This window comes from Penicillium manginii, assembly GCF_028828005.1.
Source record: "Penicillium manginii strain IBT 31320 chromosome Unknown utg000001l:1.0-3466041.0:1.0-3467806.0, whole genome shotgun sequence".
Lineage (NCBI taxonomy): Eukaryota > Fungi > Ascomycota > Eurotiomycetes > Eurotiales > Aspergillaceae > Penicillium > Penicillium manginii.
This window is the reverse complement of record NW_026643102.1, coordinates 2,683,606-2,709,649: the sequence shown is the minus strand read 5'-3', so window position 1 is coordinate 2,709,649 and position 26,044 is coordinate 2,683,606. Positions and strand designations below refer to the sequence as shown.

At 48.2% G+C, this 26,044-nt stretch overlaps 12 protein-coding genes across 12 annotated transcripts; 8 read left to right on the top strand and 4 right to left on the bottom strand.

Moving 5' to 3' along the window:
• Positions 1–928: 928 nt before the first annotated feature.
• Positions 929–1,843, top strand: N7533_000983 (sugar phosphate isomerase/epimerase family protein; the record flags this gene model as incomplete). Its single annotated transcript, XM_057097633.1, has 1 exon — positions 929–1,843. One exon carries the CDS (start codon positions 929–931, stop codon positions 1,841–1,843), a length of 915 nt encoding a protein of 304 aa, XP_056966126.1.
• A 520-nt stretch (positions 1,844–2,363) lies between these two features.
• On the bottom strand, positions 2,364–3,264 carry N7533_000982 (SDR family NAD(P)-dependent oxidoreductase; the record flags this gene model as incomplete). Its single annotated transcript, XM_057097632.1, has 2 exons — positions 2,364–2,764; positions 2,841–3,264. The coding sequence occupies 2 exons, from the start codon at positions 3,262–3,264 to the stop codon at positions 2,364–2,366; spliced, it is 825 nt and encodes a 274-aa protein (XP_056966125.1).
• Positions 3,265–3,884: 620 nt separating this feature from the next.
• On the bottom strand, positions 3,885–5,758 carry N7533_000981 (sugar porter family MFS transporter; the record flags this gene model as incomplete). The annotated part of the gene is made up of 5 exons (XM_057097631.1): positions 3,885–4,544; positions 4,617–4,659; positions 4,713–5,204; positions 5,273–5,574; positions 5,660–5,758. 5 exons carry the CDS (start codon positions 5,756–5,758, stop codon positions 3,885–3,887), a joined length of 1,596 nt encoding a protein of 531 aa, XP_056966124.1.
• A 2,004-nt stretch (positions 5,759–7,762) lies between these two features.
• N7533_000980 (uncharacterized protein) lies at positions 7,763–8,101 on the bottom strand (the record flags this gene model as incomplete). The annotated part of the gene is given in 2 exon segments (XM_057097630.1): positions 7,763–8,048; positions 8,064–8,101. The coding sequence occupies 2 exon segments, from the start codon at positions 8,099–8,101 to the stop codon at positions 7,763–7,765; spliced, it is 324 nt and encodes a 107-aa protein (XP_056966123.1).
• Positions 8,102–8,954: 853 nt separating this feature from the next.
• On the top strand, positions 8,955–9,173 carry N7533_000979 (uncharacterized protein; the record flags this gene model as incomplete). The annotated part of the gene is made up of 1 exon (XM_057097629.1): positions 8,955–9,173. One exon carries the CDS (start codon positions 8,955–8,957, stop codon positions 9,171–9,173), a length of 219 nt encoding a protein of 72 aa, XP_056966122.1.
• Positions 9,174–10,262: 1,089 nt separating this feature from the next.
• Positions 10,263–13,422, top strand: N7533_000978 (GH92 family glycosyl hydrolase; the record flags this gene model as incomplete). The annotated part of the gene is made up of 10 exons (XM_057097628.1): positions 10,263–10,664; positions 10,780–10,926; positions 10,980–11,100; positions 11,152–11,679; positions 11,757–11,847; positions 11,933–12,471; positions 12,562–12,650; positions 12,746–12,792; positions 12,872–12,964; positions 13,047–13,422. The coding sequence occupies 10 exons, from the start codon at positions 10,263–10,265 to the stop codon at positions 13,420–13,422; spliced, it is 2,433 nt and encodes an 810-aa protein (XP_056966121.1).
• A 639-nt stretch (positions 13,423–14,061) lies between these two features.
• Positions 14,062–14,527, top strand: N7533_000977 (uncharacterized protein; the record flags this gene model as incomplete). The annotated part of the gene is made up of 2 exons (XM_057097627.1): positions 14,062–14,064; positions 14,192–14,527. The coding sequence occupies 2 exons, from the start codon at positions 14,062–14,064 to the stop codon at positions 14,525–14,527; spliced, it is 339 nt and encodes a 112-aa protein (XP_056966120.1).
• Positions 14,528–16,412: 1,885 nt separating this feature from the next.
• Positions 16,413–17,511, top strand: N7533_000976 (glycoside hydrolase family 16 protein; the record flags this gene model as incomplete). Its single annotated transcript, XM_057097626.1, has 2 exons — positions 16,413–17,207; positions 17,260–17,511. 2 exons carry the CDS (start codon positions 16,413–16,415, stop codon positions 17,509–17,511), a joined length of 1,047 nt encoding a protein of 348 aa, XP_056966119.1.
• Positions 17,512–18,404: 893 nt separating this feature from the next.
• On the top strand, positions 18,405–19,974 carry N7533_000975 (argininosuccinate lyase ARG4; the record flags this gene model as incomplete). Its single annotated transcript, XM_057097625.1, has 3 exons — positions 18,405–18,459; positions 18,567–19,397; positions 19,466–19,974. The coding sequence occupies 3 exons, from the start codon at positions 18,405–18,407 to the stop codon at positions 19,972–19,974; spliced, it is 1,395 nt and encodes a 464-aa protein (XP_056966118.1).
• Positions 19,975–20,502: 528 nt separating this feature from the next.
• N7533_000974 (uncharacterized protein) lies at positions 20,503–21,450 on the top strand (the record flags this gene model as incomplete). Its single annotated transcript, XM_057097624.1, has 1 exon — positions 20,503–21,450. The coding sequence occupies one exon, from the start codon at positions 20,503–20,505 to the stop codon at positions 21,448–21,450; it is 948 nt and encodes a 315-aa protein (XP_056966117.1).
• Positions 21,451–21,466: 16 nt separating this feature from the next.
• N7533_000973 (uncharacterized protein) lies at positions 21,467–22,769 on the top strand (the record flags this gene model as incomplete). The annotated part of the gene is made up of 4 exons (XM_057097623.1): positions 21,467–21,742; positions 21,825–21,963; positions 22,023–22,524; positions 22,586–22,769. 4 exons carry the CDS (start codon positions 21,467–21,469, stop codon positions 22,767–22,769), a joined length of 1,101 nt encoding a protein of 366 aa, XP_056966116.1.
• A 1,048-nt stretch (positions 22,770–23,817) lies between these two features.
• On the bottom strand, positions 23,818–25,004 carry N7533_000972 (uncharacterized protein; the record flags this gene model as incomplete). The annotated part of the gene is made up of 2 exons (XM_057097622.1): positions 23,818–24,578; positions 24,644–25,004. 2 exons carry the CDS (start codon positions 25,002–25,004, stop codon positions 23,818–23,820), a joined length of 1,122 nt encoding a protein of 373 aa, XP_056966115.1.
• Between the last annotated feature and the right edge of the window lie 1,040 nt (positions 25,005–26,044).

Below are 26,044 nucleotides of genomic sequence, written 5' to 3'. Positions count from 1 at the left end.
GATCGGAGCGTATTCTTGGTAATTTAAGGAAATAAGTTACCCGTGCGAATTATCATCGAGTCCATATCTCGGTTCAGCTACATTATGGATTTTAATATACGATAAGAAACACCATTCTACCACAAATGGAATAGACAAACCTTTACTTAATTGACATGCAGTGACCTGAAGAATTACATTAAGTATGGTGCTTTAGGATGGTTCGCTCAGCTGTGGATTGCGGTAACAAGAGATGTAACCAATAACGTAAAATTTACCAAAAACTCTCAAGTATGCAGACCTTGCCACAAACCGCATCTAGAGCTGTAAAAAAAGTTGCTAGGTTTAGGGACAGTAATTAAATATCGGGGGCCACGTTTAATGGAAGTGCCGGAATAATTCCCATGGTCGTCTCCAAATTGAAGAGATTGACCATCTCTCCGAGATGCGGGGCTGTATCGGTGCCCTCCGATACGCCCCCGAAACCTTGGCCAACTGGCATAGAGTTATAATTTAAATTTTGTTTGCATATCTCTCTAATCATTTTTGCCACGAAAAGATTGGCTAAAGGTCAGCTAGTTGAAGTTGAAGTATATTAGGTATAAAACTTGAATGTCGGTATGGACTTTTTCTAGAACTTCGTAAACGCATGGTTGCTTGATGAAGCAGGGATCAAAACCCAGCCTTTCTCCGGTGACGACATCTGCCTAGTTGATCGTTGAGTAATTTATCCTCCCTATAAGAAATGTGACGATAGTATAGTATTGTACCAAGGTTCATGACTAGTACTGAAAACTAAGGCTGATTCGGTTAAGTTTAAACCCGTCTCTAGGACTCAGCATTGCTAGCCTAACCTATAAATAACTTGAATCAGTGCCCGTATCGCCTGCAATTCCATCTCAGTGGCCTCAGGACCTTGAGAATAAATACTACCTAGGTACTAGCCATCATGCTTGACAATCCCCTCGCAATCACGACCTCTTCCTTGGGCCTTCATCCTTCTCATACACTGCCGGAGAAAATCCATGCTGCCGCCTCTGCCTCGTTTTCCGCAATCGAAATAGTCTACAAGGAACTCGAAGACTATGCCATCTCTCAAGAACCAGCTTTGAGCATAAGGGACGCAGCAGAGGTTATTGCCAAATTATGCTCGTCTGAAAACTTAGCGGTGTTATCTTTAAACCCTTTCAAAAATTTCGAAGGTCACAATTCGCCTTTGAAAGATCGACTGGAGTCTGCACGAGACTGGATCGAAATTGCGGCATTCTTGGGAGCCAAGTACTTGCAAGTGCCATCACAATTTGATGCCGAAAACAGTTCCGGAGACTGGCCACGCATGGTTGCCGATTTACAAGAACTTAGCGCCTTGGCAGCCTCTTACTCTCTCAGCATCGCCTACGAAGCTGTGGCCTGGGGTACCTATATTGACACTTGGGAGGAATCGCTACGTATGGTCCAGGATGTCAACCGAGTGAATTTTGGCCTTTGTCTCGACAGCTTTCACGTGGCTGCTCGGGTGTGGGGGGATGTCACGGTCAAGAGTGGGATGCGTGAAGATGCAGATTCAGCTTTGCAGAAGTCCCTTGATCGATTCGTTGAAACATGCCCAACGGATAAGATATTCTATGTGCAGCTTTCGGACGGCGAGAGATTCCTACCAGCATTAACGCCAGAGCATCGTTTCTATTCGGAAGACTTACACCCGTCCATATGTTGGTCACGAAACATGCGGCCATTTCCGCTTGAAGAGGAGCTAGGAGCGTATCTTCCTATCACAGCTATTTCTCACGCATGGCTGAAAAGAAAAGGCTGGAAAGGTGTGGTTTCGATGGAGATCTTTGACTGGAGAATGAGAGAAAAATGAATCGCAACGGCCAGATGAGAATGTACGACGAGCAGTGGACTCTCTACGAAAGTTATACATTGCATTGGAAAAATATGAATTGGCGTGAGACATAATAAGAGGAATGTTGAGACTTGAGGCTTTAGGCACAATTTTGAATCAACCCATATTCATGTTGTCTGTTCTTCTTGGATCCATGGATGGCTTTTGTGATCAACAACTCGAGCTTGAACATAGTATTCAATTATCTCAATACCTAGGTATAGCTTCATTAAATAAAACTAATCAATATTTAGTACTATTTCTACCCTTCCAACTATCACTTGACCCACGCCGCTAAAATATAATGTACATGAGATAAAACTTGAACTTCCAGAAGAGTACCTATGTGGTAAAGAATTCCTTTCCTTTTCACCTTTTTTTTGTTGTATGAACGACGACCGACTCGGTGCTTTCAATATTCAATTTTATGTATATTCAATTTTTTCTGATTAAGCTCGAAAAATAATCTTTAGTGGTATTCCGAGTTGTCTTTAAAGTTCTAGTACATAACAATGCCACCATCCACCTTGAGAGCTCCACCGGTCAAGAATCGAGAGTCCGCGCTTCCCAAAAATGCCAATAGGGCTGCAACATCCGCAACTTCTGCCCATCTACCGAGAGGAACAGTTGATAGCATACTCTTCATTTTTTCTTCAGGCCAGGTGGCCCGGAACATGGGGGTATTGACACCACATGGATGGACCGTGTTGACACGAATATTGTACTGGCCAAGTTCAGCAGCAGCAGTGATACAGAGACCACGCAGAGCGAACTTCGAAGTGGAATATGCTGACAGACCAGGTGTTGCACGGAGGCCAGCGATTGAAGAGATCAAGACAATACTCCCTCCTTTCCCAGAATCTTTCATGGCTTGGCCACAATGCTTCACACCGAGGAAAACTAAGTATTAATATTAGTGACTGATGATCCATAGCTGTGATCCATAGCTGTGAATATTTGATGGAAGAATACTAACTTGACCGACAATTAACTTTCATAACCTCGTCGTAAAGGTTGACATCAGTTTCCAAAATGCTAGTGGACCCGTATGAGATACCCGCGCAGAGTAGTGCAACATCAATCCTGCCGAATTTCCGAGTGCTTTCGTCGACATATCGCTTAACGTCCTCCTCGGAAGTAACATCCGCCTGAACAGTGAGAATCAAGTCATCTGAGTTCAGGTTCTCCCCATCAGGTAAATCCCGGATCGCACTAATCAGCTTCTCCTTTGATTGAGACAGCTTTTGTGGATTTTTGTCTACCAGCACGACCTTTGCGCCTTCAAGAAGATATCGACGAGCAGATTCTAGACCAATATTTCCAGCAGCTCCTGTAATGAGAGCAACCAAGTCCCGTAGGCGATTTGGGATCGGATCTTGAGGAGGCGGGGGTTGAGACATGGTGGCTAACTTTCATACTTCACGGCGACTTCAAAGAAAATCATTTTCGGTTCTATGACAAGAATCCAGCTCCTTTTAACTACAATTACCGATCTATCTCACATTATTCGAGGATGTTATTTTAGCCGGAAGTTTTGGTGGCTGAGATCATCTTGAGTGCATGATGTATGAATTTCGGGGAGGGCCGAGGATTTCGGGCCATGGTCCGACACGGGTCGGAGCAGAATGCGGGGGTGTCGGGCTGGCCCGAGGGGGCTGCAGTCTCAAGTTTCCATTGAAGTTTTGAATATTCCGTCGACTGATCTACCAGTGGCAAAAAGTTAAATAAAATAGCTAGGTCCATGAAATTTCGCTTCGGCGACGGCTTCCTCGGGCTTGGAGGAGTTCCTCGCAGGAAATTTTTGAATAAAATCAAAAAGTAGGAACGGAATTGAGTCATAATATGGGAGTCCATAAAACGATTTTAAGTAATCATCGCTCAGAGAAAACATCTCATTATACTTACATATCAATTTCGTATACGCCAATATAGCTTGCTAATCTTCCAGTGAATCATCTCGGTCTATGTCTCTTGCGGGCTTTGCCTTGTCTGCTCTGTCGCACGCTGCGACGCAATAAATTCACGCATTCTCCACATGAAGGCTACCCTGCTTCTCCTGTTCAGCCTCAGTAGCTGCCATTGTCGTCGATCGTCGGAATTCCTGGTAATTATCTTGGGCTTTGACAGCCAAGATACTAACATTTGGTCCGAACAAACCGCCCATATCCTCCAAAGGTACACCCTTTGTTTCCGGAACAAATAGATATGCAAATACAAAAGCACTAACGGTGCATGCTCCGAAGAAATAGAACGTACCGTACTTGATAGTAGCCACCATGTGAGGCAGCGAGTAGACAATCATGAACTGGGCCAACCATTGCATGCACACAGCGCACATCATGCCGATGGTCCGCACACGGGTGGGAAGGACTTCGGATGCAAAGATCCAAGGGATTCCATTCCAGGAAAAGCCGTAGAAAATGGCATAAATGTAGATCATTGCCACTGCAGCGTGGGATCCGGAATTGCTAGGTGGAACGCGGTCAAAGGATTGGCTGAGCTGGGAATAGATGGCCAAGTAGAACATTGCCACCCCAGCACCAACTGCACCCACAAGCAAAGGCCCGCGACGTCCGAAGCGATCCACGATAAACACCATGAAAACAGCTGTCGTGGCCATTTTTACAAGTCCGTAGACTCCAGTGGCTAGCAGTCCCACAGAAGTCCCGGTGAACCCAATCTAGGATTGATATGATGGTAAGTGCTATTTCCACAAGACCGGTAGGTTGGCCGATGAGAGTCGATATCTTACAGAGCGGAAAATAGTAGGACTATAGTAATTGATAGCATTGATTCTAGAGCAAAAATTAGAATGCGTTCGAAAGAAATCGAAATGCGCAATGCATACCCGGTAAGATTTTGTAGAAGCATCAGCATAACTGCGATGAAAATTCGGTTCCGAACGCCAGGAGCAGCACATTCGTGCAAAATTTGGACTAAAGTACGTTTTTCTCCACCGAACTCGAGCTCTTGACTGACAGCAGCTTGTACCTCAGCCAACTCATTGACCACATAGGGGTGGTCCAGTGGGAGATGACGGACCCAAGCCAGATGCCTTTGGGCTTTGACGATTTGGTCCTTGCTGGCAAGCCAGCGCGGACTTTCAATCATCCATGGCATGCAGATCAATAGTAGGCCGGCCGGAACGAGCTGTATACCCACCGGGATTCTCCATTGTGTAGGGCTTGTGCTCGAGATGTTCTTGTTGACGCCGTAATTGATCCAAAATCCGAAAACGAGTGCGATCTGTAGCATGATCTCAAAAATTCCAACTAAACGCCCGCGAATGAGAGCCGGGGAACATTCAGCAATATAAATGGGAATGATGGTTGACGATGCGCTATTCAAAAGATTTGGAGTTAACTTCGGTTAGGAATATGATAAACCACCGTGACAGAGAAGCCTTACCCTATTCCTAGCCCAGTGAAAATTCGACCGACATAGAGCGCCGATATTTTCCCTATTAGCTGAACAGCAGCACCGATAGCGAAAATGACACCCGAGCCCAGAATGACAGGCTTACGACCAAAATACTCGGCGAAAAAGAATCCGCAGATGGCACCAAAGAATGCACCCGCCTGGAACATCGACACAACATTGGATGAAAGCGAGGTCGAATCGCTCGCATTCAGACCGAAGGAAGTTTTAAAGGACGGTAACTCTAGTGTTCCTCCAATGAAAGCAGAGTCATAGCCATACATTGCGGATGCCTATGAGAAACTCATGTTAGCAGGTCAATAACTTCAATCAGACCTTTGAATTTTCAGCAGAACTCCATGGCTCCAGGGCTCCTACCCATGTTGCCGACAACGCAAGCATATAAATGCGATATCCATATATTTCTGATGGGCCATCATCACCACTTCGCGAGGACCGGGCAAAGGGGTTCTTCATCGTGAGGAATAGAGCGACAAGGACGGATGTAGGGGAGGTTCTGTGTTTGCAATGATGACCCGTGGGAATTCGTGTTATAAAGGAACTTTGGACCACTGCCGACGGAACTTGATCACATCTTTGGGCTGTGAGCTTACCCGGGTGAATCCCAAAAACCTTAGCCATCACGGCTCGGAGGGAGAGCAAAAGAATTAGCTTCCACCGGGGCACGTCCGAAATGCGGAGTATCCCCACAAACTACCGGGGAAGGTTGGAGTACCCCAGGTATTGCTCCAATGCCCCGTATTATGACCACTCAACTGCCAAAGAAACCGAATTACTACACAAAACACAAGTGAAAGTGGGTCACTCGATAATCCCTGTCTAAGTGTAACTTATCACTCTGCAAGCCTAGCGTGGGACACGATAGTAGGGAGTTTACACACAGCCAGAAACCTTGGAAGGCAGTAAAATTAGCGATGAAAAATACTGATACTAAAAAGGCTCCGGTCCATCTCATAATGCTCATTTGCTCTTAGACAGCTAGGGCGACTATCACTGTCTTGCTAATGGTGGCAGAGGCCGTGGCAATTGGAACTCGGAGCGGCTTTGGCCCCGAATTGCCGTATTAACTCATCCACAGCTTGTCCGGACTCATGTACTATACACGAAAGCCTTCCATGTTTAGGTCACGGATGTCCATAATTTTCTGCGAAAACCCTAGAAATTCTTATAAAAATGAAGGTAACAGAAAAGAAATGGAAGATTCTGCACGAGCTAAGGTTCTAGAAGGCTTTCCGTAGTACTAGCCGAGAACCGAAGATCCTCAATCACCACAGCTTACTGCCGCTTATCTCCAAGGCTCGGGTTGAGCGACAAGAACGGTGACCTACGAAACATGAAACCGGTAGTACATAATTACCCTGAGTCATTTAGCAAGGGTCACTCTCATCATCGTTCCTCCTCGCGGTTTGGCAGACAGCGCCATCTCTTGGAATACCAGGTCGCCCATCAACAGATCCAAGTCCGTGAACGGAGCCCTAGGCGTCTTTCGTGGTCCGACAGATGCGCACTCTAGATCAAAAGCCCGGACTATCAAAAAGAGAACAATTTGAAGCTTCTCCATTGCCAGCTCTTGGCGAGACATGCCCGAGCCCCGCGTTCAAAGGAACGCCAAGCGCCTCGAGGAACCTTATTAGGTTCCAGGAATCTCTCTGGATCGAAAGATGAGGGTTGAGGGAAGATCTCTGGATTGAAGTGGATGGCATGTGTGCAGGGAATGATTTGTCGGTTGGAGGTTGGGTAGGACTTTCCCTTATACTGGAGTGTGTCGATTCTGTGGGGTAGTTAGTCACTTGTCAGAAATCACTCGGATCCCTCGTTGAGAGTAGAGATAAAGGCGATTGCCCTATAATAGATTTACCCAGGTTTTGCCTTCCGAGCGCTGAAACCGGCAGGGAAAAGCCGGAGGGTTTCCTTGATTACTGCAGTCGTGTATAATAGCTCCTTTGTGTTTTGTGGCGTGGTTCGTAGAAGCTCTTGCGTTCTAATTAGATCGGCATCGAAAACCTGGCTATACTCCCGCCGGAGTCTTGCCAGCACATTCGGATGGAAAGGGAGCATGATGAACACACACTTTTTAGTATCAGCGAGTGCGAATGGAAGGGAGAAAAGAAATTCTATGGTATGTCCATACGCAAAGTGTATCGGTTGTTGTTCCGTAGCCACCAATGAGAAGGGCCTTTATATTGAAGAAATCTGTCAGCCAAGTCCCGATGGATAGAAAGTTGCCAGTGGTTTGACTTCTAGGTCTCCGTTTCGTAGCACTTACTTGTCAATAAGAACTTGAACAGAGGTCCTGCCCCGTTTGCCCGAGTTTTGAGAATTCATTTCAGAAATCATCTGATCCAAGATACCCATGCCTTGAGAGCTGTCGAAGCTTTCATCACTGTGAGCCAAATGACGCTCTTGAATGAAGAAGCGCAAGGAATCATCTATTCTCTTTACCGCTTTTCTCTCCCTCCGCTATTTAAACCACTTAGTCACCGGGTTCGTACCGCCTGCGATGGCTATTGACTGAGCACAATCCAGGATCCGATCGATATCATAGAGCAGCTCGCTTTGATTCTGCTTGGACAGGGATCCACCCATGATCATTTGCTGATGATACTGAATATTAGCTGTGCCGCCACCTTCTCCATTGAAAAGGCCTCGCCGCTTGATGCGTAGGTTGTCAGAGCTGGAAAGGAAAATGCCATCGTCTGTTCGGAAGTGACCGGCATAATTGACCTGATATATGAGGGTCGGAACCCTGGGGCAATCATACGGTGTAGCATTTGCCATGTCTCTCCGTCTCGAAGCCATTGATGGGGAGGGAGGGTAAGAGAGAGGGGACCGGTTCACCCCTGTCATTAAATATTCAATTTCATTTCTTTTAGACTGGTACGGCCTGAATCGAACACTGAATTCGCCAATTGAATCTAATTCACTCATCATGCTTTAATGATACCAAGAGCTCTTAGCTCATAGGACTCTGACGCCACCAGTTACTGTGCATCGCGGCTAATCCGCTTTAAGTATGTGTAGACAGGCATGCGGCTGAACGTGTCAATCTGATTATTACGGTTATCTGTTTTATCGGATTGTGGGTCGACTCGCTTATTTTATAAGGCAGAGTGGAACCTTAGCCTGTCTCTCAAATAAGCAGCAATTATTCAGTCTAACGCATAAAGGATTGTGTAGAGTTTAGGACCGTAATTGCCGCCGTCAAAAGGCTGCTCAAAATGAGTTTTCAATCTGAACCGGCAAGTAAAGCTCTTCCCTTTTGCCAATCTCACAAATTCAATTTTAACTACTGAACACGAAAGAAAAACGCTAAGCACGTTGACGCTGGCATTAATCACCATTATGTGGGGAAATAGCCCTAAAAATTGATTGCTACTACCTTATTATTAATAGTGTTACTTCCTACGTCAATTTAATTAAGGAAGCCATCCTTATCTAGGGATTATGTGAGAAATTAGTACAGAATGAATTGAAACCGCGGTGTTTTGTTCCCCGCGCTAACTAAGCTCGAAGTGACTACACCGTAGGGAATGAGACACAAGTGAAGAGGATATAAGGGACACGATTCCATAATTTCAGGATTTAGATCCACCGCCCATCACTCTTCAGATATTTCAACTTTTCTCTGATCTGACTCGCCGATAGCTTCAAGATGAAGTTCCTAAGTCTCCTTGGTGCCTCATTGTTGGCTGGTCACGTTAGTGCCTTTCACGGCCAGCTCGCCGCCTCCGGCTATATCGAGAACCCGAATAGTCCTGGGTATGTCTATCAGACCATCTATCTGACTGACTACACTACTGGATCTACCTACGCTGCAAATGTTTATGGGGGTTTCAATAATTGTGCTACCTCGGAATGTTGGGCCAAGTAAGCCGTCTATCCACTCCAACTCCAGGGCTCTAATATGAGCACAAGGACCTCGGGAATACTAGGTACTAATATATCCCAGCTTTGAGGAGACCAGCCCTGGTGGATACGGGTTTGGTGCATTGGTGTGGCGAACCAGCGACGGCTGTCATAATATTGATTTCCAGGGTGCTCTGAACTCTGGGCATGGTTACTGCTGTGGCTCGCTGCCATGTGATATTACCGCTTGAAGGGAATAAAAGATAGGATTATCCTGGGAGAGTTAGAAAAATAAACAACTTGAAATTCATTTTATATGTTCTTGCCTTCCTTTGATCCAGGGCGGTAAATGCAGCCATCCCTGACTTCACTTCCTACTGTAGGTCCGATTCACCATGGGCACCGTGACGCGGCCCGGGTCCATCGACGACTGTAGTTTCCGCGGGAAATATAATGCCAGAAAGCGTAGGAATTAAGCGTATCAGCTGGGTCCAAATTTGTATGAGAAACGTACGTAAAGTTGGGTCGCGGGTGTGGCTGTCCCTTTTTCTGCCTTTACTGACGCGCTTACGGCTATACAGCGCCATAGATCATCCCTCAAGCTTCCACCACCCCACAGCAATCCCCACCCAAGTCTGGACACACTGCACTAAAGCCCATCAAGCGTTACATTCCCCAACTGCTGATCAATATGTCACAGCACCACTGGCCGCCTCTAAACCCCACGCTTCATGTCCACTGGTAGTAACCGCATCAATGAGTCGGACGTCGAAGCGGGGTAAGCATTCCCGCAAATCCACCTCTATACCTGGAAGATCTTCCTAGCAAGGAAATGATAAACCAGAGATCCAATTCGAGCACGGAGTTCTCGGTCTTGGGGGTCGGGGTTACACTGCGGACAGCACAGGGCTGGGTTAAGCTGTGGCTGGGGCTGGGGATCAGAATGGAGATGGAGATGATCTGGAATGTATAAGACACAGCACGGCCCTCACCTCTTTCTTTTCATTCGTACTGCGCAGATCATCCAGTCGGCGGGAATGACCTAACTTCCACCAAAGGTTCGACTTATATCCCACTTCCGACGCCTCTGTCCAAACGAGGACAATTCCAAACAATGCGTCTCGGCTCGACTCTCGCGCTGGCGAGCTTATTACACAGCATCACCCCTGCGCTAGGTCTCCAAGACTCGAAATCTAACCCGGGCCTCTCACAGTATGTGAACCCGTTCATCGGATCTGAAGGTCCCGATGGAACTGGATTCGGCGGCGGCGATATCTTCGTTGGTGGGGCGCGGCCATTCGGCGTCGCGAAGGTGGGCATTGATTCTACGGCGGCGAATTGGTCTACAGCCGTGTTGAATGGTGGCTGGACTCCTGATGGCAATGTGACGGGGTTTAGTATGATGCATGAAAGTGGAACGGGAGGTGCGCCGAAGTATGGATTGATTGCGCAAATGCCACTGGCCTCCCTGGAGGATGTCAATGTTTTGGATAATATGACTTATAGTCAGCAAAGAGTGAGTTGTTATAGCCTCCTTTCTTTTTCGGATTCTGTACTACTGCCCAGGCGGGTGTGTGGATGAGTACACTCATATATCGAATGGCTGCTAACTGGAGATTTGATTATTGCAGGTTGGGAAAGATATTGCTAGCGTGGGATATTACAAAACGCGATTGCAGAGTGGCGTTGAAGCTGAGCTCTCTGCATCGCGACATGCTGGCATTATGGAATATTCGTTTCCCAAAGGAGAGAAACACATTCTGGTTGATTTATCACACGTGAGCCTAGTTTTCTGTGTCTTTAGCGAGGATTCCGACTTATCATTAACTAGTACCTACCTGCCTCCCCCGGTGATACCGGCGGCCAATTATTTGCGGGAGGCGAAATCCAGATTGAGGAAGATGGCAAGTCCTACCGTGGATATGGGACATATGTTGGTGGCTGGAATAACGGTTCGTTTTTAGCATAACTGAAGCGATCTATCTCTATGCTTCAACTAACAGTACACAAACCAGGCGCACCATTTACAGTCTACTTCTACGGAGAGTTCAATCACCAGCCGCAGCAGGCGCAGACATTCTCCGGACCAAACACCGACCCAATGCCACGCTATCAGAATCTCGCAAACGGAGGAATCAGCGAGCCTGAGTTCGGTAATCAAACTGACAAGGTCACTTCCGGACCGATGAACAACCGTATCGGCGTGCTTTTCAGCTGGAAGGATGGCCCTGCCTCGCAGATTACTTCGCGCGTTGGTATTTCCTCCATGTCAATTGACCGAGCGCAGTCATATATCAAAAAAGAGATTCCATCCTGGAAATTGAATGACACCGTCGCGGATGCTGTCGATGAATGGAACCGGGACGTTTTCAATAAGATCCAGGTTCCGATCGATGACTCGGCCAATATGACCCACGTCAGACTCCTCTACAGCTCTCTATATTTCATGCATTTAATGCCATCTGACCGGACCGGTGAGAATCCGCTCTGGGATTCCGGCGAGCCATACTGGGATGACTTTTATACGATGTGTGAGTTTTTAACGATCCTTCTATGCCATGCGGCGCTCGCATTCCATTTTATCAATCTAACCGGGATATTATTCTAGGGGATATTTTCCGCTGCACTGTTAGCTTTTATCACATTTTCCAGCCAAAGTATTACGAATCTATGATTCGTGGGTTAATCGATATCTGGAAGTAAGTGAAACAATTCACGGGCTGGCCAATCAATCAATCAACCAACTAGCCAGCTCCAAGCTAACCCAATGAATCACTCTACCAGACACGCAGGATTTATGCCAGATGGCCGATCAGGAAACTGGAACGGACTTGTACAAGGCGGGTCTGACGCAGACAACGTTCTCGCAGACGCGTACGTGAAGGGTCTGCGCGGTGGAATCAATTGGACCGAGGGCTACGCAGCGATGGTGAAAGACGCAGAGGTCACACCGTACAATACCTTCGATCCAACGGACTTCACAGCCAGCACAAAAGAAGGACGTGGAGCGCTGGATGACTGGAAGGAGCTGGGCTACGTCTCGTATGACCGGAACACGCGGTGTATATCGCGGACGGTCGAGTATAGTCTCAATGATTTTGCAGTGGCGCAGGTGGCCCAGGGTGAGAGTCCTGCGGATGTGGAGAAGTATTTGAATCGGTCTGCTGGGTGGCAGAATATTTGGGATGAGAAGGTTCAGAGTCTTGGGTTTGAGGGGTTTTTGGCGCCGAGGCTGGCGGATGGGAGGTTTAATGGTTCGTTTGATCCGCTTTTGTGTGGGGGGTGTGAGTGGTCGGATGTGAGCTATGAGGGGATTCCTTGGGGTGAGTTGTTTGATTTTTCTTTGGGTTTTGCTTTGTTTATTGCAACTTGAAGGTGGTTGCTCAGGTGGGTTATGCTAATGAGAGTGGCAGAATATTCGTTTGTGATCCCGCATGATGTGAAGACGCTGATCAAGTTGATGGGTGGGGAGGAGACCTTTGAGAAGCGATTGGATATGATGGTGAGTAGCCACCTACCTTCTATCTCAGTAGGATGGAAGATTTTTGCTGTTATAATTCTAACCTGGAGTAGTTCAAACCCAACACCTCTGTCCAGGATCTCGGAGCCAATGGCGCTGGCATCACAACACTAATCAATATCGGGTGAGTTGGACTGCAGCTGTTGACAAACGAGCAACATAACTTGAGACAAGATCGATGCTAATGCTACAATCACATCCAGTAATGAGCCGGACTTCGCCACACCCTACCTGTATAACTACATCAACAAACAGGCCAAGAGCGTGATGCAATCCCGCAGCCTCGCCAACCAATAGTATGTTTGCATCGCATCCTGCAAGGATCTAGCCTGAAAGGGAGACAAAGAGAACCTGTTACTCACATAAAGCAAAACACAGTTTCAAAGACGCTGCGTACGGAATCCCTGGAAACAGCGACGCCGGAGCTATGAACTCCTGGTTGTTGTGGCAGATGTTGGGGATTTATCCCATCGTCACTCAACCAGTCTACCTGCTGTCATCGCCATGGTTCCCAGACTTGAATATGACTATCAACGGAGACAAGAACTTGCGAATTAAAGCGACCGGGCTTGATGAGGGATATTTCGTACAAGGAGTGCAGATCAATGGGAAATCGTGGACAAAGAACTGGTTCGAGCATGAGGATGTGATGGTTAATGGCGGGACGATTGAGTTTGAGCTCGGGAAAGAGGCGACAGAGTGGGAGACGGGAAATGTTCCTCCTTCACCGGGCCATGTGCAGCTAAACAAGTAGGATCCTCCGTATTGATCAGTGGGATGGAATGGAATTTCCCCTTTGAGATGGGATAGAGGTTCAATGCATCCTAGTGGCATGATGCCCGCACATCATGACATAGCCCCGCCTGTATGCGCGCCAACCTGCATGTCTATGTATCTTTGTTTGCGCCTCGGTCCATTCAAATCAAAAGCGGAGACGGGATAGCAAATTCCAATCGAGAAGAACGCTGGAACGGCCAATGGTAGACAATTGGGGGCGAGGAAATGCAGGTTTGTTGCCCGGAGGGGCTGGTTTTGACGTCAGCGCGGGGAGAGGAGGGCAACAGTACAATATGGACTGGAGTAGTTAGTATCAGTCTTAGAAGGCTTGGTCTGTACTAGATTGTGCAATTATGAGCCGTTAATAATATTCTCCTTGGTTATAAAGCGACTGCTGTTTCTGAGACTCATTCACTTTCTTCTTTGGTTTTCCTTTCCTTTTTCCCTCGCTGGCGGTTCCCAGCCACAACATTACTACTACATCTGCGATTCATCCACCCCATCCAACCTCGGCCTCATTCAGCTAATCGCTGATTAATTGAATTGATTTTAGATCCTGGTACTTTATCTGTGATCAAAATCAATAAGCTATAGTTGCAAATCTGGGGTAGTTCCAATGGTACGTTGTCGGCCCGCTGGCTCAACCACGGCTCACCAGTGTCCAATATTTGATATAATCATCCAATATATCGCCTTCAATCTCTATTTCCATCCATTACTATATTCAATTTGCTAACCACGACTAGGCCCCCGTGAATCACCTCGCTCCGCGCGCCCCAGATGGCTGCCCCAGTACCATTTCTGGCGGCGCCATCGCCGGCATCGTCATCGGTTCGATCGCCGGAACGCTGCTAGTCCTTTGGCTGTGGCGAATCTTCAGTCTTCCTGGTGCCTTTAGTGGAGGAGGCGAGCCCGATGTCGGATATCGACCACCAGTAACTCGATCGGGTCGCAGACGCCGCAGTCGTGAACCTCGAGTGGATTATATCGAGAAGCCGAGGCGCAGCTCGTCAAGACGGCATCGCGAGGAGTACTACACCGACGACGTGCGGCGACCGGCGAAGATTTATGTGACAGAATAAAAGGGGCCGAGATCAATTACTTTGGTAGTAGGGTTTCTTTTCCTTCTCTCTTGGATTTTTGAGATGGATCTTGATGCAATCAATCATGAAGGCGTTCGGGATTGCGGATATGTCGCTACGACCGCCACGGTGATGATGATTTTGGACGAAATAAGATCATGATGGCTATTAATATGTTGTGAATTATGAGTGCACGATTACGATAATGAATGATTTGATATTCCTTTTTTTAGAAAAGACCCTTGGGACGCCACATCGTACGCTAGGTCAATAGTCGCGATGGATGCCGTAGTCCGTAACCCACCCGGGGCCGCTACGAGGAGGAGCCCACACACGTCACGGTCTTTGAAGGGACCTCGAGTGAATCAATCTCACCTCGAGCTACAGTAAACATTCGGTGTTGCGACTTGGGGAATCCGGAGAGATAGAACTATGTAAGTACGCAATTTTGGTCCGGCCAAGCAATGCCAACTTGTCGACAGCTGCAGCCGCAGATGTACCCCTGAGTGTGACGCGTGTAAGTGACACAGCCAAACCTCCACAAATACTTGGAAATACTTGGCCTCGAGGGATTTAATCGGGGTTACAGGGTGGTCGTAACGGTTGACGCCACAAAATACCATTTGTGTGGATGAAAAGGGCATACTCTGTACCCGGTGGATGGAGTTTCATAAGTATATAAGTATGGATACTCCGTAGATACCCCGGAATCAATGGGATAGGTTGGCTCTGGTTGAATGATTAGCGACGGTACTCCGTACCGTAAATGAAAAAAAAAGCATCTGTATGATGATCATGACCAAAAATTCAGGGGAAAACCTCAAGTGAACCCAACCCCACCGGAAACCCACATTGAAGGGACCCGCGGGTTCCAACAGGAAATGAGACTGGAGACTGGCGGGGCGATCAAAACCGGAAAATAAAAGAAGAAATAAGAAAGACGAAAAAAGAAAAACAAAAAAAGGGTGTGTGTTTTGAAAGGAAGATAGGGAGTCTACAGTGCAGTTGCGCAGTGCAGAAGTTGAAAGGGGGAAAATCTAGATTGGTCCATCACACAAGCACAACACACACTTGCACCTTCCACCTTCCAGTCATCTCTCATCTCTCACTTCTCTCCTCACACACTCTCAGCCAATCCCACTCCAACACACAACTCTTCAAATCAAGTTCGTGCCACTCCCGGCAGTTGACCATGCTGATCCTTGATCTCTTATCATGGCCCAATGAATCCCCAGAGTTACCAGCTCCAGTTCCAATGGTTGTGCAGAAACGGGTCCGGCCGCCATCGACATATTCGGTTTAGGCCCAGGCACGGGGCTGCTGCCCAGCTGAAGCTATTCCCATTTGTGGTTTAGAGGATGTACCACAGTGACCCACTGTCTCTCATTTGGGGCTAGTCACAAAACAATCGCCGTGCAGACTTCCCCTTACCGTCCACTGCGGCCACTTGCCCAGCTTTCAAAGTCAAAAGGGCCCTGCACTAAGGGCTAATTGAGGGTCCTCCAATGGGTGGCGCGGTGGATGTAGGTGGATGCTGGTCCCTGGTCCCTGGTCCCTGGCGTGATCCCCCCCCGAGATGCCTTCGAGACCTTCTTTCTTCCATCCTCTCTTTCTCAATTATACCACAGGCTCTCCTTCCAATCCTTACCCGGTGCGACCTTTCGCCCATCCTTTCCTTAAACCTACAGGTAATACCCTGTAGGATCTATCGAGGCTCGTCCTCGTATCCATTCCTTGCTATCGGATTGCCTGTGCTGTATTCTTTCGGGAATCGACGGAGAGAGAGAAACAAACACACGACAAACCAAAAAAAAAACCATACAAACAATAACCAAACGCGAGACTATCAATTGATTCACCAAAAAGAAGAACCAGAGACATCACTATGAAGGCTTTCAACCTCATCGCCCTCGCGGCCCTGGCCGGATCGGCCGCCGCCCAGACACACAGCGACTGCGATCCCACAAAGAGAGACGGTTGTCCAGCAGACTCGGCCCTCGGCACCGAACACACCTGGTACTTTAATGAAACCCTCGACAGCACTATCTGGAACATGAGCACCGGCTCAATCAACTACGTCGATGATGGCGCTGAATTCACCATCGAAGCCGTCAATGCGTCCACTCTGCTGCAATCCAACTTTTACATCTTCTTCGGAGTTGTCGAATCTTGGGTCAAAATGGCCAAGGGTGCCGGTATCGTTAGCAGTGTTGTTCTAGAGTCCGATGACCTGGACGAGATTGATTGGGAATGGGTCGGTTACAACACCTCCTCCGTGCAGACCAACTTCTTCGGCAAAGGTAACGACTCCACCTTCGACCGCGGTGCCTTCCACAATGTCGCCAACGCCGATTCCGAATTCCACAACTACACCACCTACTGGGACCAGTATAAGTTGGAGTGGTATATCGACAACGAGCTCGTCCGCACCCTTAAGTACGATGATAAGGGCACTCTCGGCGGCAAGAACTATCCCCAGACTCCCTGTCGGGTCAAGGTCAGCAATTGGCCCGCCGGTACTAAAGAAGCCGCCCAGGGAACTGTCGACTGGGCCGGTGGTCTTGTCAACTACGATGATGCTCCCTTCACCATGACCGTTGGAAAGGTTCGCATCCAGGATTTCCACACAGGCAAGGAATACACATACGGCGACAAAACTGGCGACTGGCAAAGCATCAAGGTAGCCGATGGCAACTCAACTACCCTGGACGAGCTGAACAAACCCCCCCAAGAAGTCCCTAGCTGAGAAGTGGGACGATCTCGGCACTGGCGCCCACGTCGGCGTGTATGTCGGCGCCTCGGCCGCCGGTGTCCTCCTCATTGCAGGATTCATGCTCTGGTGTCTCCGTCAGCGCCGCAAGGGCCGTCTCGAATACGCCCTCGACGACGCTCGCTACGCCAACGAGCGCACCGATGCCCAGAACTTCCAGAACGACTGGAAGCAGACTGAATGGAGAAACAGCGGATATCGCCAGGTCAGCTAGTAGCTTGGCCCGTCCTTTTTCTTCTCTCTGCAATCGTTTCCTTTTCTGCTATGAACGGGTTCTGCGAGCCCACCTCCTGCGATTCCAGTCCCGGCGCAGCCATGAATGGATGAGACTTTCTTGTTTTCGCTTTCGTGGGGCGTTCGTTCGGACTTGGGTATCTTAATGACTCTTCTCTCCATTTCTGTCTTCCTATATATCTCTCTCGCTCTATCTCCCTCTTGTCTCTCCCTTTCTCGACTATCGTTTACACCCCTGCTCCCCACAGCCACCATATTCGCTTTCGTGGCTCCCTGTTGACAACGCCTCCCTTCGATTTCTGGGCATCTTTTGATTTTCGGTCATCGGTCGTCTTGAGGCCTTTCTTTTGCCGTCCGGTCCGTTGGGGGCCATTTTTTCCAAATTCATATACGCATGACCTGTACATACCACCAGCATTGGATCTTTAAATTCACTGTTTATCTCCCATTCATTTTATTCTCTGCTTTACTTCGTAGACCACAATGTCGAAGTCCTATATCTTGAGGACCTTCACTGATAATCTTGGAAAATGGCTTCCTAGGGTTCTTAGGAAAGGAGTGAAGTATGCCGTCAGGCCAACCAGCTAGCTAAGACTGTACCAATACGATTCAGCACCTCGAGAGTAAATTACCAATACATCTACTAGTGCAATAGTTAAATCCCCTTTATTCTCTTTGACATGGCTGTAAATCGAATGTAGATAGTAATCTAGTCAAGTACTCCGTACACAGTCCTTTCCCAATTAGGGTTAGTGGGCCGACTATCGGCGACCCAATGATTCACCTGCAATCATCCGCTCTCCGCCTCCGCCATTTGCCCTCAACATCCCATCCCACTTTCTCTTTCCTTCCCAATTACACACATCCGTCAAAATGAGCAATCCCAAAGGAGTCGCCGAGAACATGCTATGGGGAGGTCGTTTCACCGGTAAGCTTTATCTTGACCCTCTCCCTGTCCTTCTCCCACGCGCATCTCCCCAATCAATTCCCACCGCATTGACTCATAACATGCTAACCAAAATATTCGAACCACAGAGGGCATCGACCCCCTCATGATGCAGTACAACATGTCCCTGCCATTTGACCGCATCATGTGGAAGCAAGACATTGCCGGCTCAATTGCCTTCGCCCGCGCCAACATGAACAACGGCATCCTGACCCCGCAAGAGTTCGCCGAGATCGAGCGCGGTTTCGTGCAGATTGCCCAGGAATGGAGCACTAACACCTTCGAAGCCAAGGAGAACGACGAGGATATCCATACCGCCAACGAGCGCCGACTGAGCGAGATCATTGGCAAGGAGATTGGCGGCAAGCTGCACACCGGCCGCTCGCGCAATGAGCAGGTCGCTACCGACATGCGTCTCTGGCTGCGCGATGAGTTGCGCATTCTCGACTCCCACCTCTGCGACCTCATTAAGGTCTCTATCGCCCGCTCCGAGAAGGACATTGACATCCTGATGCCCGGCTACACCCACCTCCAGAAGGCCCAACCCGTCCGCTGGTCCCACTGGATGCTGTCGCACGCTACTGCTTTCGCTAGTGAGCTGCAGCGTCTGCGCGAGGTCATTGCTCGTGTTAACCGTAGCCCTCTCGGCTGTGGTGCTCTCGCTGGTAACCCCTTCCAGATTGACCGTCACGCTATGGCCAAGGAGCTCGGCTTCGATGATCTGCTGTACAACTCCATGAACACTGTCGGTGACCGTGACTTCGCTATGGAGACCATGCAGTGGGGTAGCTCTTTCATGCTGAAGATCTCCCGCTGGGCTGAGGATTTGATTATCTACAGCAGTCTGGAATTCGGTTTCGTCCGCCTGTCTGACGCATACTCGACCGGTTCCTCGCTGATGCCCCAGAAGAAGAACGCCGGTGAGTTTCAACCATTGTCATATTTAATTAAGACCATGTCAATATACTAATATACTCTCTCTTCATAGACTCCCTGGAATTGCTCCGCGGAAAGTCCGGTCGTGCCTTCGGCCAAATGGCCGGTCTGATGATGACCATCAAGGGCCTGCCTACTACCTATAACAAGGATCTGCAGGAGAGCATCGAGCCCCTGCTCGACCACATCAAGACTGTCAGCGACAGTATCCAAATCGCCACCGGCGTCCTGTCCACCCTCACCACCATCCCAGAGAAGATGACCGCCGCCCTGGCCCCCGAGATGCTTGCCACCGAGATCGCCGATTACCTCGTCCGCAAGGGCGTCCCCTTCCGCGAGGGCCATCACATCTCCGGTCGTGTCGTCGCGCTCGCCGAGAACACTGGTATCCCCATGGACAAGCTCTCGCTGGAGCAGCTTAAGGCTATTGATGCTCGCTTTGGTGACGATGTCACGACTTGCATGGACTATGAGCGTGCTGTTGAGCTGAAGGATGCTATTGGCGGTACTAGCAAGCGTGCTGTTCTGGAGCAGACTGGCGTTCTGCGCAAGTTGCTCTGATTTTCTGAGTTTGCATAGGTCTGAATGGATTGGGATTGGCGGAGTGTGCGGGTTTAACTTGGTATAAAAGTACATGATGAAAGGATTAGCATTGCGGATTTGATACCTTGTGGTATTGTATTTCGGTTAGACAAAATGAGAAATGATTTGAAGATTATGAAAGTGTTTGTTGCATACTATAGCATTATGATGGATGATTAGTATAATAAGAAACGCGATGCTGGCGCTTGTATTTGAGATGGAAATGGTATTGTCAGGATATTATCTCTGACGATGGCGTTACAAAGAAACGATGACACGGTTACAATGGTACACAGGACAGACAATTCGAGGGGGTTGTTCGGGTCTTTCCAGGGACCGACGCCCTGCCACATAGGAGCAGTCGTCAAACTTGAAGGCTACAAGAATTTGCGTCGGCATAACCGTCTGATGTTCTATACACTCCACTTCAGCTTATTCTCTGACTTTTTACGAATATTCGCACAGTGTTCATGTATCGCATTTCTGTGACTTTCCAACGTTTAAAAAATGGATACATCAAGACCAGAACTGCCTTCTTTCCGTGTCAGTGCATCGCAACTCACCCACATGGCGGTGGATTTGATCGAAGGGATTCAGACAGCGACAAAGCAACTTCTCGATAAGGTCTCGCCACGAGACGCGACATTTGAAAATGTCGTCTTATCGATGGCCATTATCGACAATGATATTAAGAGCAAAGTCCAATTTCTGGCATTCTTTCAGGCTGTTTCGCCCTCGTTGGAGTTACGTCAAGCATCCTCTGTCGCCGTGAGTGTGGTCGACACGGCATATTTGGAGCTTTTTCAGGACGAAAAGTTGTTTGCATTGGTAGATGCTGTGTATGAGAAGTGTGATGTGAGTCAAATGGAAATTGAAGACCGAAAGTTTCTCTCAAAGGTTCATTCGACTTTTATGGATAATGGTCTTGGCCTAAAGGGGGAGGACAAAAAGCGGTCTCGCGAGATTTCTAAGCAACTTGTTGAGCTTCGAGTTGCCTTCACGGAGAATCTTAGCTTGGATCCTGGGTATATGTGGAAGGAAGAGAGAGATTTGGAGGGACTTGGTGCCGACAAGATCCATGCATTTCCCCTGTGCACATCAAGCGGCCGAAGGGGTGTACCGCTAAAAAAGACCTACGTGAATGCGGTCCTCTCTAACTGTGTTCGATCTGAAACCCGAAAGGAGGTTTTTCTTCGAAGCCAAAGGATATTTCCCGAAAATATCAAGATCTTTCAAGAGATTGTCATTCTTCGAGATGAAGGCGCTCGTTTGCTTGGCTTTGAATCATATGCCCATCAACAAGCCCGGTCTAAATTGTTGAAATCTCCCCAGCAAGTTGAGGATATGCTAGAAGAACTTTCAGTGCAATTGTCCCCTATTGCCCAGGCCGAGCTGGAGGCATTGCAGCACGCTAAAGATCCCCCCCGGGAGCCCCTTCTATCTTTGGGATTTTGACTATCATCACGACAAGATGTTACGAGACAATTACCAGGTCGATCATGATTTGATTGCAGAGTATTTTCCTGCCAAAGTCACGATTCGGCATATGCTCAGTGTCTTTGAATCAATATTCGGCTTGGAGATTCAAAATTTGAAGTGCAATCGAGGTGATCATATCTGGCACCCAGAGGTGAAGGTCTTCAGTGTACACGACAGAATTTCATCTACCTTTTTTGGTTTTCTTTATTTAGATATTTTTCTTCGTGAAGGGAAATTCAATCACGCGGCAAATTTCAACATATTTCCTGTATGTGAGGTTTTGCCGAAACTTTAAGTTGAACAAAACGATTTTGTCTTCTTGCAAAGTTGCTAATACCTGCCTTCAATAGTCCTACTCTGTTCCAGTGGGCATGGATCCACCTTTGGTCTGTACAGCTTTGGTGTGCAATGTGGCACACCCCTTGCATGACAAGCCAGCGCTTTTAAAGCATCACGAGGTTATCACCCTCTTCCACGAGCTAGGCCATGGTGAGAAGTGTTGTAATTCCCGTGTTCTTTCTGAATCTCACTGACAATCCACGCTTTAGCCTTTCATGACCTCTTGGGAAGGTCCAAGTACGCAACATTTCACGGGCACAGAACAGTTGCAGATTTTGTTGAAGCGCCAAGCCAGTTGCTAGAATATTGGTGTTGGGTGCCTGAGTGTCTTCAGCGACTCAGCTGTCATTATAGCTATGTATCCCGGGATGTTGATGGAGATTATGAGGGCGACACTTCTATGAACCATCCGACTCGCGCAACGAAGGAAATCCCTCGACGCCTCGTGGAAAGTCTCGTCGAGACAAGGTCGATAAATCAGGGCATTTTGACCATGAGACAGGTCGCGTTCAGCAACTTTGACTTGAAGATTCACTGTCCAGACTCCCATGAAGCCATTAAGTCGATGGACATTGCCGAAATTTATAACTCTCTTTTGCAAAGGACAAGCCTTCTGCAAGGCCCAGATGATGGTTATCAATGGGGGCATGGGTATGCGACGACACCTCATTATATTTGGGGTCAAGAAGCGAACTACTATTCCTACTTGTAGTAAGTTTTTCTATATCTCTGTGTGATATCTATTAAATTGCTAACTTTCCTTCCAATCTAGCACCCGCATATTGGCAGCCAACATGTGGTGGTCGAACTTTCATGCTGATCCAATGAGTCAGGAAGTCGGTCTCAAATATCGAAAGAGGATACTCGAGCATGGCGGCAGTCAGAATGAGCAGATAGCTCTTACGAAATTCTTAGGCGGAGAGCCAACAGTTAAAGTATACCTGAGATATCTCTAGACAGACTGATGATTGGAGACGAGGTTCATCGTAAAATTCGTTTGTAAGAAGCTGAGCGGAAGCTTCAGTGCACTGCACTGTATACGTCTCTACAATATTATCAGTAATGGTTTAACTCAACAACGCTCCGCCACCGCCAATTCCTGTCAAGAGATAAGGCTCAAAGCGGCATCGGTTAGTCGGCACCTCAGAGGGTTCAAAGATAGGCATATCGCTTGCTTTTATGGCTTTAGCCCCTGCCACCGCCGAATCAAACTCCGGCGGGGATGCGTGGGGGCATAGAATTTCACGTTTGGCTTGACTAGTCCCATACTGTAACATTACCGGCACTAAAACAGACCCTGGCAAGAGGTTACATAGCCTCGCATGGTGTGCACTAAGAGGGGCTCAGGTATAGATCCATGTCAATCTCTGTTGTTCAATTGGTTTCCCCTGGTAGATTGGGCAAAATACTAGTATCTCGAAAGCATCCCGAGTTCTCAGGAGCAGGCGTACTAAACGGGGATTGCTATATGCACAACGAGTTATCACTACTAGCAGTACTTAATCTCACCCGATTTCGCAGCCTAGCTGTGATTGTCATATTCGAGATAGATAATATCGGCTTATTACAGTATTTGTTGATGATTTTGAACAGTAGTGAGTAGGGAAAATACAAAGAGATATTATAGAAGATGACCCAAGTAATGTAACTTGACGAAATCAGAGAGATTCGCTGATTTCTGCAGTAAATCCTGAAGCTTAACCTCGGAGGTAAGCCCATCAACCATCCTCCTTAACTTTCTTCCACCCAGAAGAACCCGACCCACGTCGGTCATGATACTCATAAAAGCCTCCAGACTCATAGGCAGGCAGTATATCACTGGCTCCCGAAATCCTGCTCCCAACGTGCCCTTCAGTAAACACATCCATCTCCACGCCCCCGTGACAGTCCCGCGAGTCCAGAGCCTTCAAATGTCTTCGAATCTGGTCTCGACTTTGCATCTCAGACTCCGAGTCCGAACCTAGACATCCCCCAAAGGCCGGATGTACATCCATTCTCCTCCCTCTACCCCCTAAGCTCAACCATCTCAGAAGGCGCATCGTACTCCATAAAGCTCATAACATGTTGATTGGGAGTACTTGCGCTCGAAACCAGGCCTGAAACTGCACTCCGAACAGGCGTACCACCGCGACTGGACTTCTTATATCTCCCACCGAACTTCAAGCTCGTCTTCGCACTACGGGGAGTTGCAGTGGGAGTTGAACTTTGAGACGGAGTCTCGGCATCAACTTCATCGATACTCGACATTCGATCTAGATTTGCGCCCATAATGACGCCGTCTCTCGTTACGACCTTCCGCGCCGTGGTCCGTGTTATTAAGTCCGTTTCGGAATTCGCTGCGTCTGGTGCGTGGTGATATTTTCCTGTATATCCTGAAGCTCCTCTCGGGCCCCCGTGTAATTGCTGGCCAGATAGAAGCGCGCTAGCATTCATGTGGTTCCATTGCTGACTGATTAGTTCCGACTGCGGTTGCGCGGGTAGTTCTGCTCTTTGACGGCGGAAGCCTGTGTCGGAGAGCTCGGGGACGTAGTTGACTGCTTGTGGGGTTGGAGGATGATGTGGATGGGGTTGAGATGTTTTGGTGGGGATTATGAGTGGTGCGAGGCTTGTGCTGGATTTTGAGGGTGGGGTTGGGCTGTTGTTATAGGTTGATAGTGTCGAGAGAGTTAGGAGTGAGAGGCTTGAGGGCTGTCCTGTAGGGTAGTCGTTATAAATGTCGTTTCCGAGACTTGATATTGTTACGTCTGTGTTTGAAGCTGGGGAGGCTGATATTGTTTCGTTAGTTGAGTTGTGCGTAGAGAGTTTGATGCCCTGGGGAATTTATGCTTACCGGCTGGGTGTTGGCTTTCTTTAGCCGTTGCTACCAGTCCCGTTGCGGATGACGAGGGACTTTTCTTTGTAGTGGGAGTGTGATCTTGAGCTCGAAGGGACTGCCTCGAGACTGAGCGATGTACCGTGTTTTTGACTTTTGCACGACGTCGCTTGATGCAGAAGCACAGAAATATAGCGAGGAGGATTGCAGCGATCACCGCGCCCACAACGCCGCCTATAATACCAGCATTACTTTTATGGCTGGACGAAGTGCTTATTGCTGTCTGGCTTGCGCCGGCCACAGACGTCAAAGCGGTTGTAGATTCTGCAGATTTGGTTGAAGATGTTGAAGATGCGGTGCTGGTGCTCGTGGATGGCATACTGGCACTCGCAGTGTTAGAAGTAACATCTGCAATGGTCTCTGAAGTTGTATCTGGGGTGGCCTCTGACGTAGTCTCAGAACTGGAGCTAGAAGTCGTCTCTTCTAATGAAGTGGTAGTCTCCGAGGTTGAAAGAGCCGTCGATGTTGACTTTGATGTCGTATAGGTCGATTTAGATTCCGTCGAGGTTGTAGTGACATTGTTGGTGGTGGCGGTGGTGGTTGAGTCTTCGTCCGGGCAGACACCGTCGGTACAAGGATCAACTGAGCAACATCCTGTATATGGCCCTTTGCTACAGACATACCACTGTTTGCTGTCGGTACAGCTTCTACCTGCTTGCTGCAAGCCCAGTATACTAAAAGAAGAGTTCGGCCGTGGAAGCGCTAAACGACGAGCATCGAGGGTATCATATGAAATCCGCAGCAAGCGTAGCAAATCTGTGCTCGGTGGGTTTATCGAGAATGGGCAAGAAAGAAGACGGATCGACGGCTTGCGTTGGCCATGGCTCGAGAGATATTGATGACACTTTGAATGCCCTGGGCTCTTGAAAGATTCAAAGAAAGCACATTCTTTAATGTCGTTCTATGCCCAGGTGAAACTCCGCAGTCCAGAGGCAGGAAACCAATCATGATCAATGGTTCGTTCGAGAACAGTCTTTGTGGGCTTGCATCCCTGTATAGTCGTGACCAACTTAAGAACAGGCGGGCTTAATGTGGCAATGCTAGATCGATGAAGACTCACACCGAGAAAGAGCGTCGCCATCGGGGCTGTGAGAACATGTCAGACAAGCGATCTCTTTGTTATTACGCCACCCTTCTAAACCGGTAGCGTGGGGATTTAAACGCAAGACAGGAAAAGTAATGTAAAGGCAATGCCTGCTACAAGGACTCAAGATGAACAAAAAAGAAATTCAGTGATATGAGACAACTGAGAAAATAAAACACTCAGTACACCGACTCTTCGCCGTCAGATAACAAAAAAAAGAAATATGGCTATACAGTATGGTAAGTAACACAAGTTAAATAGAAAACATGCTCTTT